At 38.7% G+C, this 19,326-nt stretch overlaps 1 protein-coding gene across 2 annotated transcripts in view; it reads right to left on the bottom strand.

Moving 5' to 3' along the window:
- LOC311052014 (uncharacterized protein) overlaps nt 1–18,989 on the bottom strand; it is a 29,778-nt gene extending 10,789 nt beyond the window's left edge. Inside the window, exons 1-3 of one of the 2 annotated variants that reach the window (XM_084066771.1) lie at nt 18,744–18,989; nt 15,893–16,300; nt 12,793–13,971 (exon numbers count right to left, since the gene is read on the bottom strand). In XM_084066771.1, coding sequence (XP_083922897.1) covers nt 13,043–13,971; nt 15,893–16,300; nt 18,744–18,933 — 1,527 coding nt within the window. In that variant the 5' untranslated portion in view covers nt 18,934–18,989 and the 3' untranslated portion in view covers nt 12,793–13,042. Of the gene's footprint in view, nt 1–12,792; nt 13,972–15,892; nt 16,301–18,743 lie in introns of those variants that run through there. The other variant, XM_084066772.1, reaches the window with a different exon arrangement.
- Nucleotides 18,990–19,326: the final 337 nt, after the last annotated feature.

The raw sequence follows: 19,326 nt of genomic DNA, 5'->3' as shown, positions 1-19,326 counted from the left end.
TGTTCATGGCAAGGTTAACTTGGTATAAGCTTTTGAAACAAAAGGTATTCAATTATTCTGCATTTTGCACTTGGTCTAACACTTTTTGGGGGAAATGTATATCAAAAGTATATCACAATATTAACAACTAAAACAAAAGTATTTCCCCCTGTATATATATGAATTATAGTATGATAATATAAACATTTGTACATGTGTGGTAAATGTTACAGCCTGTTTATGAAGCTAGACACTAGTATTGTCAACACAATATTCCATTCTCTTCATTCACCTGCCGGTGTACAGTTTGCCATGAAAGCAGTGAATGCACTTTAAGAAGTGGGCCTTGAGTTCAGCACTGTGTGCAAATCCTTCAGCACAAATCCGACATCTGTAACGAAAGTATTTTCTCCCTGTATGAATCTCCATGTGGGTGTTCATATCATACACAGATTTGCCACAAACGGTACAACTAACTGGTATGATGCTTATCTTGTATCTCTTCTTGCTTTTCTTCACAATTTCAATCTTCATGGATTTGGATCGTTTCGACGATTTCAGTTCCTGGAAGTAGGAGAGCTTGTGGTTCAAAGGCAATATTTGTTCATGCATATTCTTTCTTTTGCGTGATTTCAGAGCGTTTAAAGCTGCCTGAACTTCCCTGGTCTCCTCCCACTCGTCGTAGTTCATTATATTATTCCTTGAGAAGAGGAGCTGGTCATCACTAGTCGGTTGTGAAGCTCCACGGTCCTCCACATCCGCTTGTTTTTCCATTTCATTTGGGGTGCTGGCTCTGTTTTCTTCATCTTTGACCTGTGGACGCTGTGGTTCCTCTTGGACCCGACTGGGGGTTCTATCCTGCTGCTCAGAAGAAACCTCCTCTTTACACACAGGGAGGTGTTGGTCTAGACCTAGTGATAGGTCTAAAGGTTCAAAGGAAACCTCCTTTTCACACACATGCAGAGAGTCTGGACAAAGGATAAAATGAGATAAAGTTATTACATGTTGCATTACAACTACATCTATTATTAGACTGTGGATATTTAAAAACTCAGTTTTGTACTGTAATGTAGCAATCCTTTGCAGCTTTTGTACATCTGTATCACAATACTCGATAAGCACTAAACTTCTTAACTACTTGATTGTATCATCAAGTCATAGTACATTTACCAACCTGCTCTGTGCAATTTGATGTTTGGTTTCAAAACCATATCCAGTAGTCTGCGTTGTTGGTCAATTTCCTGCTTGTAGCGCAAAGCTTCGTCCTCGTACTCTGCTGTGATTAATCTAGCGATGCCAAAGATCTGTTCAGCAGCAGCTGTAGATAGTGGCTTGTGGATTTGCTCGATTAAGAAGGACCCCAGTGTTTGTAGTAAATCCATATTTCAAAGCTAGCTCTCTATATCTTGTAGCTAATAGATGATGGAAGATGGAAACAACACAAGTGTTGTTTGACAGACAGTAGGATATACCCCAATTTAGCCTTTCAAATCAGAATTAGTAATTTCTAATAACACCAAGTACAGCAGAAAATGAAATACTTCCTCTCCCTGTGTTATCCTCTGCTGCACTAACTATCACTACACAACACAGCCCTGCTAAATACTCACAGAGAGTGTCTGATGAGCCAATCAGAGTGCGTGTGTGTGTGGGGGCCAATCAGAGTGTGTGTGTGTGTGTGTGTGTGTGTGTGTGTGTGTGTGTGTGTGTGTGTGTGTGTGTGTGTGTGTGTGTGTGTGTGTGTGTGTGTGTGTGTGTGCCATAAAGCCTGGATAATTTGTCCCAGGGTTATTATCTCACATAATGTGATTAGAAAAATAATGTATTAAAACAGTAACATACAAACAAACAAACAAACAATTAAACACACTAGACAGAATGATATATTACTTGAAAGTGACTCCCTTAGAAGTTGTCACCCATAAAATCCCTATAAATATACTTTAAATATATCAAAAGTATCTAATCTTGAGTCTGTGTAAGTATCAAAATAAAGTCATAAAGCCATACAGCCTGGATAATTTGTCCCAGGGTTATTATCTCGCATAATGTGATTAGAAATGTTCTCATGTTGGTTTACTGTGTAAAATTCAGTCAGCACCAATGGAGACAAATGGTATCTCACTCTTTGTGAATTGAGACAGATATATTACACAATTGTTATTTTTGTATTACAGCAGGCGAGCATGCATTTATTTTCATTCGCAGAAAATAGCAGATCGACAAGCTCACAATGCGTTGCACTGCGACACACCTTGGCGATTCCTGAACAAGAATATTGTTGCTGTCGGGCAGGAACCTTGTATATCCACATTTAAATTATACACAAGTAGGGAAATGGCTGATCAAAAGCTCACACAAGTTGTGAGTTTTTAGATCTGATACTTTCACTGATCTATGATTTCATATCCATAGATCAAATTAACCCCAAAATCTCTAAACGCTGAACATTTCCTCTTGACTAGGTGAAGTAGTCAATTATCCAATTGTTGATTTGATCATTTTGTTTAGTTGATTAAATATCCACTGATGTACTATAAAAACCGGGTGCAATACGTTAGTCCGACAGCGCATTCCTCCGACAGCGCAGTTCTCCGACATTAAACAGTAAACCCGAACCAAACCCGCACCCTAACCCTAACCGCACGCGGATGCCACATAGTCGGAGAAAAGGTCTGTCGGATTAACGCATGCCTCCCATAAAAACCAATGGCCTTTAACTTATCCATCAGTATGGAGTGATTTACACTATGTGGAATGGTTGTGAAAAATGTACCATTTAAAGGTTACATACAAAAATATGCACAAAATACCAAGTGACATTGGTACTTGACAAATTGCCCAACATCATAACAAATGCGAGTAACCATTAGCATTTCATTAGTTGACCGGTGTCCCCATCCAACAAATGAAGACATCTCAGTTTGTTTCCAGCGAGTTTGAGTTCTTATGATGTGTATTAAAACTACCCTTACTATACTTACTGGATTATATTTCAGATTTAAGGACAAGCCGGTACAAAAGTTAACGTAATAATCGTTACAAAGGCTGAAAACATGCTATTTTCCCAAGAATTATCTCTTACTATATCCAATGAGTACCAAATGACTCATTCATTGGTACTTGACAAATTTTCATTTGATCAGTCAACTGATTTTTTTCCCACCCCAATCATTTTCTATGTATTTATTGCCTAGCGATAAAGGCACACACCACATAGCAAACCCCCAATGTAACACTTAAAAACAAACTCAGATGTCTTAATATGTGGGATGGGACACCAGTCAACTAATCAAATGCATATAGTTACTCCCATTGCTGTGATGGTGGGCAATTTGTCAAATACCAATTTATGGGTCATTTGGTATTATTGGTTTAGAGCATTGAAACTACCACTAAGACCCAGGACAATATTGTCTTGGGAAAATAGCATATGTTCACATTTGTTATTACGTGAACATTTGCACTGACTTGTCCTTTAAGTCAGACTTGTTCCTCTAAAGTAGGCTACAAAGTGTTGGGTAGTTTTAATTGACTCATGCTCATAACACAAACTCAATCATGATGGAAACAAACTCAGATTACCTCAAATAGAGGCAGAGATGAAGTTATTCTTGTACAACCTTTAAATGGTCAATTTAATCACAACCATTCCAAATAGGCCTAGATGTTACACTACTTTTATTTCTGCTGTTCCCTGAAAAATGAATATTGTAGTGTGATAATAAAAACAATTGTATTGCTGTGTCCTAATAAGGTTAGACTCTGGTATATAAAACAATATAATGGTTATGGGAATGTAATAATTCAATGAACAATGTATAACAATGAATGAAGATCTCTTTATTCATATTCCTGAGTACAGTTTGTAACAACAGACACACACTTGCTCAGTGGTGTGGGGCACTTTGGGGATGGGGCAGGGTGATCACTAGCTATATGAGCTGTGGGGACTTGCATGGCCTGTTGTAGTTAAAACACAAGGAACTAGTGATTATAGAATATATCACTGCTATCACTATATATATATATATATATATATATACATTATACTATATGTATTCTCCATTTGTATTAAATCAATTCAGTGTAGCTGTATTGACACTATCAAATACAACAACTAATATACAATATGAAAAAAAGGTTATGTACAATTAAGGGCATAAAGAAATGTGTAAACAGAGCTATGTCAAATTGCAACTTACAAAACACAAACATGTTCATGGCAAGGTTAACTTGGTATAAGCTTTTGAAACAAAAGGTATTCAATTATTCTGCATTTTGCACTTGGTATAACACTTTTTGGGGGAAATGTATATCAAAAGTATATCACAATATTAACAACTAAAACAAAAGTATTTCCCCCCTGTATATATATGAATTATAGTATGATAATATAAACATTTGTACATGTGTGGTAAATGTTACAGCCTGTTTATGAAGATAGACACTAGTATTGTCAACACAATATTCCATTCTCTTCATTCACCTGCCGGTGTACAGTTTGCCATGAAAGCAGTGAATGCACTTTAAGAAGTGGGCCTTGAGTTCAGCACTGTGTGCAAATCCTTCAGCACAAATCCGACATCTGTAACGAAAGTATTTTCTCCCTGTATGAATCTCCATGTGGGTGTTCATATCATACACAGATTTGCCACAAACGGTACAACTAACTGGTATCATGCTTATCTTGTATCTCTTCTTGCTTTTCTTCACAATTTCAATCTTCATGGATTTGGATCGTTTCGACGATTTCAGTTCCTGGAAGTAGGAGAGCTTGTGGTTCAAAGGCAATATTTGTTCATGCATATTCTTTCTTTTGCGTGATTTCAGAGCGTTTAAAGCTGCCTGAACTTCCCTGGTCTCCTCCCACTCGTCGTAGTTCATTATATTATTCCTTGAGAAGAGGAGCTGGTCATCACTAGTTGGTTGTGATGCTTCACAGTATTTTACCATTTCATTTGGGGTGCTGACTAGAGACGCTGTCTCTCTCTTTTCTTCATCTTTGACCTGTGGACAATGTGATTCCTCTTGGACCAGGCTGGGGGTTCTCTCCTGCTGCTCAGAAGAAACCTCCTCTTTGCACACAGGAAGGTGTTGGTCTAGACCCAGCGATAGGTCTAGAGGTTCAAAGGAAACCTCCTTTTCACACACATGCAGAGAATCTAGACAAAAGATAAAATGAGATAAAGTTATTACATGTTGCATTACAACTACATCTATCTTTTGTTTTTTTCATGCGGTGCGATGTGGTTCCACATCCTCATTTTGGTATCGTTATCATCATGCATAATGACAAACGCAAAGTTATTCAAATTTGACTGTCTCTCGTCAATTTTGTATACCATTTAGAAACACCCTTTCGTTGTTTCTCAATGGACATTTGTAATCAGATGCATCAATTGTGGTTTACCAGTAGCACATAGACTGTGGTGGATATGGAAAAACTCAGTTTTGTACTGTAATGTAGCAATCCTTTGCAACTTTTGTACATCTGTATCACAATACTCAATAAGCATTCAACTTCTTAACTACTTGATAGTATCCTCAAATCATAGTACATTTACCAACCTGATCTGTGCAATTTGACGTTTGGTTTCAAAACCATATCCAGTAGTCTGCGCTGTCGGTCAGTTTCCTGCTTGTAGCGCAAAACTTCATCCTCGTACTCTGCTGTGATTAATCTAGCGATGCCAAAGATCTGTTCAGCAGCAGCTGTAGATAGTGGCTTGTGGATTTGCTCGATTAAGAAGGACCCCAGTGTTTGTAGTAAATCCATATTTCAAAGCTAGCTCTCTATATCTTGTAGTTAATAGATGAAGATGGAAACCACACAGGTTTAGTTTGACAGTAGCCTAATTTAGCCTTTCAAATCACTAGTAGTAATATTTCTAATAACACCAAGTACAGCAGAAATTGTAACGTTCCTCTCCATGTGTTATCCTCTGCTGCACTAACTATAACTACACAACACAGCCCTGCTAAATACTCACAGAGGGTGTGTCTGATGGGCCAATCAGAGTGCGTGTGTGTGTGGGGGCCAATCAGAGTGCGTGTGAGTGGGGGGAGGTAGAACAATAGACAGAAACAGTTGTTTAACTGCCCCCACTAACACTTCAGATCACCGCAAATCTAAATGTTAATGCCCTCTCTACTCAAATCAAGTATAAAATCATGATTTACTATTAAACACCTAACAAGTACTACCTCACCTTGTTCCATGTCTAATGGTAGTAAAAGCTATATATATATAATTATTGATTAGTATTAAAACAATACAGAAAAACAGTAAAAACAAACACACTAGACAGAATGATATCTTACTTGAAAGTGACTCCCTTAAAGGTTGTCACCCATAAAATCCCTTAAATATACTTTAAATATATCAAAAGTGTCTCATCTTGAAGCCCATATAAGTATCAAATGTGAAAGTGCAAAGTGCATTTCATAGTACACAGAAACTTCTGGATAATTTGTCCCAGGGTTATTATCTCACATAATGTGATTAGAAATGTTCTTGTGTTGGTTACTGTTTAAAATTCAGTCAGCACCAATGGAGACAAACGTTATCTCACTCTTTGTGAACCGGGACAGCGGGCCAGCATGCATTTATTTTCATTCGCATCAACCTATTTACATATAAAACAATATAATGGTTATGGGAATGTAATAATTCAATGAACAATGTATAACAATGAATGAAGATCTCTTTATTCATATTCCTGAGTACAGTTTGTAACAACAGACACACACTTGCTCGGTGGTGTGGGGCACTTTGGGGATGGGGCAGGGTGATCACTAGCTATATGAGCTGTGGGGACTTGCATGGCCTGTTGTAGTTAAAACACAAGGAACTAGTGATTATAGAATATATCACTGCTATCACTATATATATATATATATACATTATACTATATGTATTCTCCATTTGTATTAAATCAATTCAGTGTAGCTGTATTGACACTATCAAATACAACAACTAATATACAATATGAAAAAAAGGTTATGTACAATTAAGGGCATAAAGAAATGTGTAAACAGAGCTATGTCAAATTGCAACTTACAAAACACAAACATGTTCATGGCAAGGTTAACTTGGTATAAGCTTTTGAAACAAAAGGTATTCAATTATTCTGCATTTTGCACTTGGTATAACACTTTTTGGGGGAAATGTATATCAAAAGTATATCACAATATTAACAACTAAAACAAAAGTATTTCCCCCCTGTATATATATGAATTATAGTATGATAATATAAACATTTGTACATGTGTGGTAAATGTTACAGCCTGTTTATGAAGATAGACACTAGTATTGTCAACACAATATTCCATTCTCTTCATTCACCTGCCGGTGTACAGTTTGCCATGAAAGCAGTGAATGCACTTTAAGAAGTGGGCCTTGAGTTCAGCACTGTGTGCAAATCCTTCAGCACAAATCCGACATCTGTAACGAAAGTATTTTCTCCCTGTATGAATCTCCATGTGGGTGTTCATATCATACACAGATTTGCCACAAACGGTACAACTAACTGGTATCATGCTTATCTTGTATCTCTTCTTGCTTTTCTTCACAATTTCAATCTTCATGGATTTGGATCGTTTCGACGATTTCAGTTCCTGGAAGTAGGAGAGCTTGTGGTTCAAAGGCAATATTTGTTCATGCATATTCTTTCTTTTGCGTGATTTCAGAGCGTTTAAAGCTGCCTGAACTTCCCTGGTCTCCTCCCACTCGTCGTAGTTCATTATATTATTCCTTGAGAAGAGGAGCTGGTCATCACTAGTTGGTTGTGATGCTTCACAGTATTTTACCATTTCATTTGGGGTGCTGACTAGAGACGCTGTCTCTCTCTTTTCTTCATCTTTGACCTGTGGACAATGTGATTCCTCTTGGACCAGGCTGGGGGTTCTCTCCTGCTGCTCAGAAGAAACCTCCTCTTTGCACACAGGAAGGTGTTGGTCTAGACCCAGCGATAGGTCTAGAGGTTCAAAGGAAACCTCCTTTTCACACACATGCAGAGAATCTAGACAAAAGATAAAATGAGATAAAGTTATTACATGTTGCATTACAACTACATCTATCTTTTGTTTTTTTCATGCGGTGCGATGTGGTTCCACATCCTCATTTTGGTATCGTTATCATCATGCATAATGACAAACGCAAAGTTATTCAAATTTGACTGTCTCTCGTCAATTTTGTATACCATTTAGAAACACCCTTTCGTTGTTTCTCAATGGACATTTGTAATCAGATGCATCAATTGTGGTTTACCAGTAGCACATAGACTGTGGTGGATATGGAAAAACTCAGTTTTGTACTGTAATGTAGCAATCCTTTGCAACTTTTGTACATCTGTATCACAATACTCAATAAGCATTCAACTTCTTAACTACTTGATAGTATCCTCAAATCATAGTACATTTACCAACCTGATCTGTGCAATTTGACGTTTGGTTTCAAAACCATATCCAGTAGTCTGCGCTGTCGGTCAGTTTCCTGCTTGTAGCGCAAAACTTCATCCTCGTACTCTGCTGTGATTAATCTAGCGATGCCAAAGATCTGTTCAGCAGCAGCTGTAGATAGTGGCTTGTGGATTTGCTCGATTAAGAAGGACCCCAGTGTTTGTAGTAAATCCATATTTCAAAGCTAGCTCTCTATATCTTGTAGTTAATAGATGAAGATGGAAACCACACAGGTTTAGTTTGACAGTAGCCTAATTTAGCCTTTCAAATCACTAGTAGTAATATTTCTAATAACACCAAGTACAGCAGAAATTGTAACGTTCCTCTCCATGTGTTATCCTCTGCTGCACTAACTATAACTACACAACACAGCCCTGCTAAATACTCACAGAGGGTGTGTCTGATGGGCCAATCAGAGTGCGTGTGTGTGTGGGGGCCAATCAGAGTGCGTGTGAGTGGGGGGAGGTAGAACAATAGACAGAAACAGTTGTTTAACTGCCCCCACTAACACTTCAGATCACCGCAAATCTAAATGTTAATGCCCTCTCTACTCAAATCAAGTATAAAATCATGATTTACTATTAAACACCTAACAAGTACTACCTCACCTTGTTCCATGTCTAATGGTAGTAAAAGCTATATATATATAATTATTGATTAGTATTAAAACAATACAGAAAAACAGTAAAAACAAACACACTAGACAGAATGATATCTTACTTGAAAGTGACTCCCTTAAAAGTTGTCACCCATAAAATCCCTTAAATATACTTTAAATATATCAAAAGTGTCTCATCTTGAAGCCCATATAAGTATCAAATGTGAAAGTGCAAAGTGCATTTCATAGTACACAGAAACTTCTGGATAATTTGTCCCAGGGTTATTATCTCACATAATGTGATTAGAAATGTTCTTGTGTTGGTTACTGTTTAAAATTCAGTCAGCACCAATGGAGACAAACGTTATCTCACTCTTTGTGAACCGGGACAGCGGGCCAGCATGCATTTATTTTCATTCGCATCAACCTATTTACATTATTGTTTTAACCACTTAAAACCCCAGCGTCCTGGGGAAGGCTTTCACAGAAAATAGCAGATCGACAAGCTCACAATGCGCTGCACTGCAACATACCTTGTGAGCTTGTTGATTATTGAACAAGAATATAGTTGCTGTCGGGCAGGAACCTTCTGTATCCACATTTAAATGATACAAAAGTAGTGAAATAGTAGATCTAAAAGCTCACACAAGCTGTGAGTTTTTAGATCTGACATTTTCACTGATATGTGATTTAATATCCATCGATCAAATGTGGCGTCTACTACAGCTACTTGTAAATGACCTTGAGTACATGGGCTCAAGCAAGTACAGTTAAGATTTCAATTCAGGTTTGATTTATGGAGAGTTATTACAAGGTTAAAATAACTCCACTTGTTTGCCATGCCATGTGTATGGGGACATTATTGTAATGTGTGGTACTGCAACCAATAGGACTACAACGATGATGACCCATCATTCTGTGAAACTCAATGGTAAAACTATAGACCAAGCAATTGCAAATGAGCCACCATCATTACATGCAGACAAAACAATGACAAATGCATCTTTAATGACAATGAGTCATCACTTTTATCTGCTGATTGTCTGACTGAATTACATCTGAATAGCAAAGCTACATACCAATCAATGATAAGGTGTCACGCCCACTCAACTAATGAATCAGAGTAACTTGGGTCAACCACTGATGAAATAGCTGTGTATGCAAATAGATGTGGGTATTTTTCACACATCTATTTGCCAATGAGCGAACAGGACCTTGGGGTGTCAACTGGTGCAGTTAATTAACCACTAGAACCCTAGCACAACCCTATTGTGAGGGACACATTAGCCCGGAATTGCAGATCCACAAGCCCACAATGTGCCACGTTGTGACATATTGTGAGCTTGTAGATCGGCTATTTTCTTTTGACTTATTATTGTCCCCAGAATCAGAATTCCTGATTTGTCTGCTATGATTCTCAGTTCTTTAAGACGAAAGATAAATACCTTTCTGTTTGCCGCTGGCTGTATTCTTTCATTGAATTCAAACATCTTTTTACAATGTGCTTATTTTGCACTCTCTTAATTCTGTGTATCAATGTTTTAATGCTTAATGTTTCATGTAAAGCATATTGAATGGTCTTGTTGAAGTGTGCAATACAAACAAACTTGCCTTGCCTTTAAATTACATTTATATATATATATATACATACCTGGTGATTGAGATTGAACGTACACCATTTATTTGATTACCATCAACACTTGCATCCTTACATTTAATGATTAAGGACTAGGAGGCCAGCATAGACCATGTTGTACAGGGATAGACACTTATTTAGTTGCTTGCCATCCCTATAAAAAAATAGCATATCTACAAGTTGCATTGTGTCATATTGCAATGAGTAGTGAGCTATTGTTTAAGTGATGTAAGTGATTACAGGCCTCTGTTTGGATTTGTGAAAATATCTGAATATCTGAAGCAAATGCCATGTCTGACACTCACTCTATATAAATATCCACATGGGGGATAGTATTACATATTATTTTAAAGATGTCCTGAGTGGTATGCTGTTACTTGTGTTTACTATTGCTGTGTTTCTGGTCAACATCATTCACATAATCCAAAGAGACAGCTTCAGGTTGGGAAAGGCGAACACTGGTGGACCATAAGTAATGATATAGTTGGATACTTTTGCATTTCCTGGATTCTACTTTAGACATCATTTGCTCTTTGCTCTTTAACGGGAGGTGGGTAGCGTTATCTTTTTGATCGACTAAAATCACTAGATGGTTAGATCAACCATTCACACCATTAGACAAAAACAATCACACTCAGCCATGGTTGCTTAAAAGTGAAACCCAAAAATCACAGCAGAGTGGAGCAATGCAAATGAATATGAATGGCCCTGAATGCAAATACATGGGGTGTGTGGCCTGTTAAGTACAGTTAACTGCCCTTCCTCCAAATAATGAATCTGCTCCCGGTTCAAAAGAAGATGCCCTGGAATTCACATTTTAAGACATCATTTGTATTGACTTTTTTTTCTTTTTCATTTTAACCTTTAATTTAGGAGTAATATTATTTCAAAATATTAAACAGTAAAGGGTATATTCAGTGCTCTGCACATATAGACAACAACAACTCATGCCTGTTCAGACATATTCTCTCTGTTTTCTATCTTGCTCATTATAGCACAAATACAAAACACACTGTAATTAGAGTGTTTGAGTGTCTCTACATCACTCAAACTTGCATAAAGATAGCAAAGCTATAAGGCTACGGTCAGTGGTTAGAGGGGGTAGTTTTTAAAAGCATTTTTTAAGTCTGGTAGAGCAGCCATTCCCAAATCCCAGTCAGGATAAAATGACAGAGCATATACAAATAACAAAAGGCACAAATAAATTGCAGATCTACAAGCTCGCAAAGCATCACGATGCAACATTTTGTGAGCTTGTAGGCTATTTTCACTACTTTAATTTATCCCTGTTCAGTAGCATTCGAGTTGACATAGTGACGCAAAGGATGCAAATGATCCCATTACCCCCAAACTGTAACAATGACACATCTCCACCACGGGGTCTAAGCTACTGTAACCTGCCCTGGGGGAGAGAAAAGGGAACAATTTCCCTACACCCAAAAGCTTGCAGCCGAAGAGCGTGCAGATCGGCTATTTTCCCATTTCACAAGTTTTCACAAGGGACTCGCTTCCAGTAGACTACTGGTCCATTCCAATGGTATGCAGTATGTTGTCCAGTGTAGTTATATAATTTTATTTTACTTTGTGAGCTTGTAGAGCGGCTATTTTCACTACACATATATATATATATATATATATATATATATATATATATATATATATATATATATATATATATATATATATATATATATATATATATATATATATATATAATTATAATAATAACTAGAAAATGTGCTCCTCGGAGCACAGGTCTCCGCCAGTACTGTTCCTGATTAATCCTGTCTTAAGTGTTACTCCGCCATTTCTCAGCCATTTCGTGATTACTCCTGTCTTACCTCACTTTGAAAGAGACCCACATCTATTTATAGGCCACTATACGTCATGCGTCTCACTAGCCAATCAGAGCACACTCTTTCAACGTATTGTCACGTGTCACGTGAGGCTTGACCAATGTTAGCTTGGCCGAGGGGGGGGGGGGGGAAAGTGAAAACATAGTCTCCTGGCGGAGACAATGAAAAAAACACATTGGGCAATTGAAACTTTTATTTTTGAAACACACATTTCACAGAACACACAACAGTGTCAACAAAATCAACAAGATCACCTCAATGGAAACAAGACCGCAAGGACTTTTTTGGACGGACCTTTTAGACCTCAAAGTATTATAAATGTAATTGTGCTGTTTACATTTATTTGTCTAATAAAATCCTCCCACACAAGCAACTACATTAAAAAAGTATGCATTTAATTTGCCTGTTCAAGCCCACAATAAAAAAATAAAAAAAGATGCAACAGTATCTTTAGCATCTAATGTACTGTACATAACAAAAGGGACATGATGGATATCATAAAAAACAGTATCAAATAACTTTATAGGTTCTCTTGCTGTGCTTTGTTCTCTCTGTACGGAGGTACTCATTAACCTTATCAATAACTTTCCTTATATTTTCATCCTGGACGCCGGGAAATTGCCTCCTAACCTCCCTAAGAATGAACTTCTTTAGGTTCTGTGGAAGTTCCATTTTCTCCCTGGAGCCATCCCAGTTTACCGTCCCGGTCCAGCTCCTATATGTCTGTGCAGACACGGCATACTTAAATATTAGTTTGGCAAAGGTGCCAGCATTGTTATGGGATTTTCTAGCAATGCCCAAAATGTCACTTTCTGTGAATTCTCTAATGTCGATGTCCGGACATTGATTATCCAGCGGAAGTAATCGCTTTGTTCTCTCTGTACGGAGGTACTCGTTAACCTTATTAATAACTTCCTTTATATTTGCTTTCTGGGCGCCGGGAAATTCCCTCGCAACCTCCCTAAGAATGAACTTCTTTAGGTTCTGTGGAAGTTCCATTTTGTCCCTGGAGCCATCCCAGTTTACCGTCCCGGACCATCTCCTATATGTGTGTACAGGCACGGCATACTGAAATATTAGTTTGCCAAAGGTGCCAGCATTGTTATGGGCTTTTCTAGCAATGCACAAAATGTCACTTTCTGTGAATTCTCTAATGTCGATGTCTGGACATTGATTGCCCAGCCGAAGGAATTGTTCAGGCTTGGGAGGTCCGGCGGGAAGCTGGGCAGCTCTCTCTCTCTTTGGCATCGAAGGACCGATTCCAGTTTCACCCGTCGGGGTAGGGGTAGCTCGGCGCTTGAGCGTCAGCGTGGATGGTCCAGGCTCGACCACCTGGGCAGCTCTCTCTCTCTTTGGCATCGAAAGACCGATTCCAAGTTCACCTGTCTGGGCAGCCTTCTGGCGCTTGGGCAGCAGCATGGGAGTGGATGGGTCCATGTCTCCATTCAGTAGATAGAAAATGATTACCATTATAATGTAATTATATATAATAATAATAATAGGCTCTTAATCTAAATATATATATATATATATACACACATTTGGAAACTTGTTCATAGATTTGGAAACTTTTTAAATTGGAGTTTGAGCAAAATGAGTCCACCCAATCAAACGTTGAATAATAATGTAGAAGTAGCCTAGTAAAAGTCCAGAATTAAACATTTACTTGAGTAAAAGTACAAAAGTATTGGTATCAAAATGTACTTAAAGTAGGCCTACCAAAAGTAAAAGTACTAAAATGTTAGAAAATAGCGTCGCATCGCGACTCGTTGTGAGCTTGTAGATCGGCTATTTTGCCTATTTAATAGCCGTGTTGAAATTGCATCTGAACAAATAGCCTGCCTTGATAGAAACGGCATAAGTACACACACAGATTGTTTGATTGAATATTAACAGTTTGCAAAAAGCACAGAAAGTACAAGCAGAGCGTTTCTGACCTGAGCAAAGCACACAGACACAAAGAAGCCCAAAGCAACTTGTCATTTTTACATGGCAACAGCGATGTTTTTTGTAGGCTACTTGAGTAAAAGTATGAAATGATCGTCCCATGGTGATTGATCACCGAGTGTTCTTTAGTCATTTGAGTTTGTTTAACTAATAATTATAATAATTTTGACTATAATAATAATAATAATAAATATGTATTTATATATTTTCTGACTATTTTCACAATATATATCTGTGGATAAACCTTACACAGGTGATCCGATCATCAAAAAAATTAAGCATATGCCAAGATAACTGAGACTATCTGATGCTGAGCTATAGATATTTGTTTAATTTCGATGTTTTTATATTTAAACTTTCTGATGAAAGCCACTCACAGCTGCTGTTGTGCCTCGTCATGTGTTGTTTCTATATTTGTTATAACAATGTGCTATAAACTAAACTAAACTAAAAACTGTACAGTTTGGAGAGGATGCAGTAAATAGTAACTAAAATATTCTTGCTGTCTGTGTGTGCAAAGAGCAATAAGGCAGTAGACCGCTGCTGCCCCTAGTGGCACAGAGTGGAAATCACACAAGTCACGCAGGACACGCGTGAATTGGCAAAGGAAAAACGACAATCTGAGTAGCCTCCAACTGTACAGTATATGCATTTTTGACAATAAAGATCACCACTATTCAGTGGCGTGTAGGGGTGTGCCGATATATCGTCCCACGATATATCGCGATACGTTTTCGTGACGATATGTATCGTTTTGGAAAAAAAAAATATCGTTTTGAAAAAAAAAATTTTTTTTTTTTTTTTACTTTTTTTTTTTTTACAATCATTATAATCAGGCATGCAAACAGCCCCGAGGTGAAAAGGGTGACAACATGTTTTTTTTTTTTGGGGTCAGGTGTCACACTATTGCCCTATTTGGATTGAAAACGGCTATTGTAGCTGAAAAGCTACAAGTTTGCATGTCTGAATAATGCAAAAACAGAATTATTTGTTTGCATTTACTTTTTTACACCCCCATATATTTTCATAATAAAAAAAGTGCGTATCGTATCGTATCAAAATCGTATCGAAGTTGTGAGCCAAATATCGTATCAGCGCGAGGCGCTGTCGGCTTGTAGATCTGCTATTTTTGGCTAAAGTTCTCCTCAGAAAAGGGATGCTAGGTTTCGAGTGGTTATGGTAAAAAGAAAAATCATATCACATAAAGATTTGGCGGACCCCCTATAGTAACTCTGAGGACCCCCTAGGGGTCCCGGACCCCCTGTTGAAGACCCCTGCTGTAAACTTTTTTTCAAAAGGGCACTTCTGGTCAAGAGGGCAAAGGGCAGTTGCTCTAGTACCACCTAGAGTCTATCTGTGCACGTCCCTGCCACTATTTTCGATTAGTACTGATAAAGTGATTGTTCTTCTTACCTGAAACAGAATCGTCGCCCCTTGCCTTCCTATCACGTAATGTCAGTGTTGACCGAGCTTCCTTGGTCTCCTCCCTGTCATCGCCGTCTTCCATGGGAGATTCAGAGCAGTGTGAGGAGAGGAGCTGGACACCACGACTTGTTTGTGATGCTCCACAGTCCTCTACATCGGCTTGTGTTTTCATGTGTTCATTTGAGGCGCTGGCTAGAGGCTCCGTCTCTACGTTTTCATCATCATCATCTTCACGTTTCACTGCTAGTAATGTCAGTGTCACTGTCAACCCATCAGCCTCCTCTGGTATTAGAAGCTCCTCCTGTTCCTCTTTAACCGGCGAACACTCTGGTTCCTCCTGGATCAGACTGGGACACTGCGTCACTCCAGGGGCCTCCCGCTGTTCAGGCAAAACAGCTTTAAGCACAATAAGAAGAGGAAAGAAATGAGAGGAGATAAGGTTACCAGCAGAGAGCAACCACAAGTACCATCTGATTGCATTAGATCTATTCCTATATCATATTTGAATCAGTTAAAAAACATGCCATTTTGTCAAACAGTGAAAGGGGTTTTGGTCATCAGGTAGCCCTAGAATGTCTGTGATCTTACATACATTTCATGTATTTCAAATACACAGCCATAGAGCGGTCCTATCTGCGCCTGCCGCCTAGTTAGCACAGTGATCTGCGCGGCAGAAAAGTGCTCTAAGCTGCGCCTGTACTCGACCAATAATTAATTCCTAAGACTTGGACTCAGATGTTATCCTCCAGTTTCATATCCATTTGAAAGTTCTGCGTGTGTTCAGTAAAATATCGCCACTTTTCCACAAGCTGCACACGGACAACATTCTGTACGGGCGAGGGGCCCGACTTGAGTGAAGGACAGAATTAATCAAACACACATTATCTGGCAAAACTTTCAAATGGATATGAAACTAGAGGACAATATCTGACTCCAAGTCAGGAATTAGTAGGAATTAAGTAGGAATTAATTATTGGGCGAGTACAGGCGCAGCTTAGGGCACTTTTCTGCCGCGCAGATCACTGTGCTAACCAGGCGCAGATAGGACCGATCTATGGCTGTGAATTTGAAATACATGAAATGTATGTAAGATCACAGACAGATTCTGAGCCACTATACTGCTACTTCATGGTATCACAACACCTCCAATGCCTTAAAAACAAGGCTCCAAACATCCCAAAACAAACTTGTAAGGCTACTTCTTGGCCTCAATCACAAAACCCATCTAACCCATGCTCATTTTGCTAGGGTTGGATGGCTTAGGGTTGAGGACAGAGTACAGCAACTTGCTATGGGCCTGGTCTTCAAGATACACCACAACATTGGGATCCCCTTGTATTTGTCAAAATACTTCCAAAATGTTAATCAAGTCCATGATCATAACACCAGAGGCAGCTCCACAAATCAAACTCGTTCTCATGCTATTCATCAAAAATGTGGAATGCCCTACCAAAAGGAGTAAAGGAGTGTAAAACCCTACTCACTTTCAAAACTGCCTTAAAGTTACACCTTCAGGAGGCTGCAATTGAAAGATGGCCCCTGTCCAAGTCCTAACCTACCCCCCCCCCCCTACCCACCCTCTCTTTCTTCTTTTGTACATATTTTTCACTCTTCATACTAGTAACCTGTAAACTGATTGTATGACATTCTATAGCAGTGTGTATATCTGTCTGTCTCTTATATGTCATCATGATTTGTGTGCGTGGGGAACTCATTTGAAACAAGCTCAGTGCTTAATGAGTTTTCCAGTTTAGTAGACCTCGTATTGTGAATTTGTACTTCCATGTACTGTTGTTCTCATGTCTTACTAAATAAAGTACATCAATCAATCAATCATATGCACAGGCCCACTCTGCACAGTGTATATAGGCTACAGTATGCATTGCATATCGTTCATATACACAACAAAGGAAGAGTGGACACTTCAATGTTAAATTGCCTATTTTTTCCCCAAAATGTAAAAAGATTAAGAATTTGGAAAATTTGGTCTAAAGTAATGTAAAGTAAAGTATACATGATTTGAACATGCACGGTACATCATCATCAGACTTAAATGTACCCTTCAAATTATTGTTTATGCCCAAAATGACTGGCTACACAGGTTTTGTAGCTTGCTAGGCTCTATGCACAGCAGCCATATTGGAAAGTAATTGGGCCTCCTTCATACTTCCTTCACAGCAGCCATATTGGATAGAAATTGGGCCTCCTCCTTACTTCCTTCACAGGTGTTACCAATGATTCTAATGAAGGCCCTGTTCCATTGTGTGTAGCACAGTTCTCAAACCTTTTAATGTCAAGGACCCCCATAACTCTGAGAGTGCACAAATGGAACCTGTAAGAGGCCATCTGGAACCCCCTCAAGGAACCAGAGGGTCCCTGGACCACACTTAGACCCACTGGTGTAGCAGAGTGTTTAGTGAGCCAGCATAGTACAGTATCAGCACCCTGACTCTGTTTGACCAGAATGGAACAGAGCCTTCATTAGTATCATTGGTAACACCTGTGAAGGAAGTAAAAAGAGGCCCAATTTATTTCCAATATGGCTGCTGCGCATAGAGCCTATTGTAGAAATATTTGGCCTGTGTTCAAGTATGTTCTAATCATGCACACTTTACATTACTTGAGACCACTTTCCATATATATATATATATGTTTTACATTTAGTGGGTACCTCAATGTTAGCCAATTTAACATTGAGGTGCCCACTGTTCCTTGGTGCCCACTTGGTTACCCTTTAATCGACTCCGCTTCATTGTTTACAAAACACACCGTAATGAAGACAGGAGGACGGAGTTGCTGGTGTTATGATAATAAGTTACATTGTAGTGATGGTACCAACCTGCTATGTGGAATTTGATGTCTGGTTTTAAACCCACACCCAGGATGCTTTGTAGTTGTTGTTGTTGTTTGGAGCTGAAAGCTTGATCCTCATATTCTATTATAATTCTTTCAACCTCCACTAATATCTCTTCAGCGGCTGTAGAGAGTCGCTCGTTGACAAAGGACTTTAGTGTTCGTAGTAAAGCCATGTTTAATCATGTGTATGACAGATAACAAATAAAGCCAGCTATGTGCTAACTTTACTGCTAACCGTGCAGCTGATTACGTTTATAACACTGACTGACGTATTCTGAATACCAGAACGCTCACCCCAAATCACGCTCGCCCCGGGGCAAATCTGACGACCTCGGCACGGTCGCCACCGGGTTCATCCCCCATGGACACAGCACTATACCCCGTAGACACTCCAAACATGTACAAATTGAAAAAAACGGTGCTTACCGCTACGCCCCAATTGTTAACTCTCTCTACGGGATAGTAGTTTAATGTAATGATCCATATCTTCCAATAAAGAAGTGTTTTAATGCCGTCTGTGGCCGAACGCCATTTGTTCACCCTGGTTTACTTCCTGTTTACATTGA

This window comes from Gymnoscopelus microlampas, assembly GCF_963454915.1.
Source record: "Gymnoscopelus microlampas genome assembly, chromosome: 9".
NCBI lineage: Eukaryota > Metazoa > Chordata > Actinopteri > Myctophiformes > Myctophidae > Gymnoscopelus > Gymnoscopelus microlampas.
This window is presented reverse-complemented; position numbering and strand designations above follow the sequence as displayed.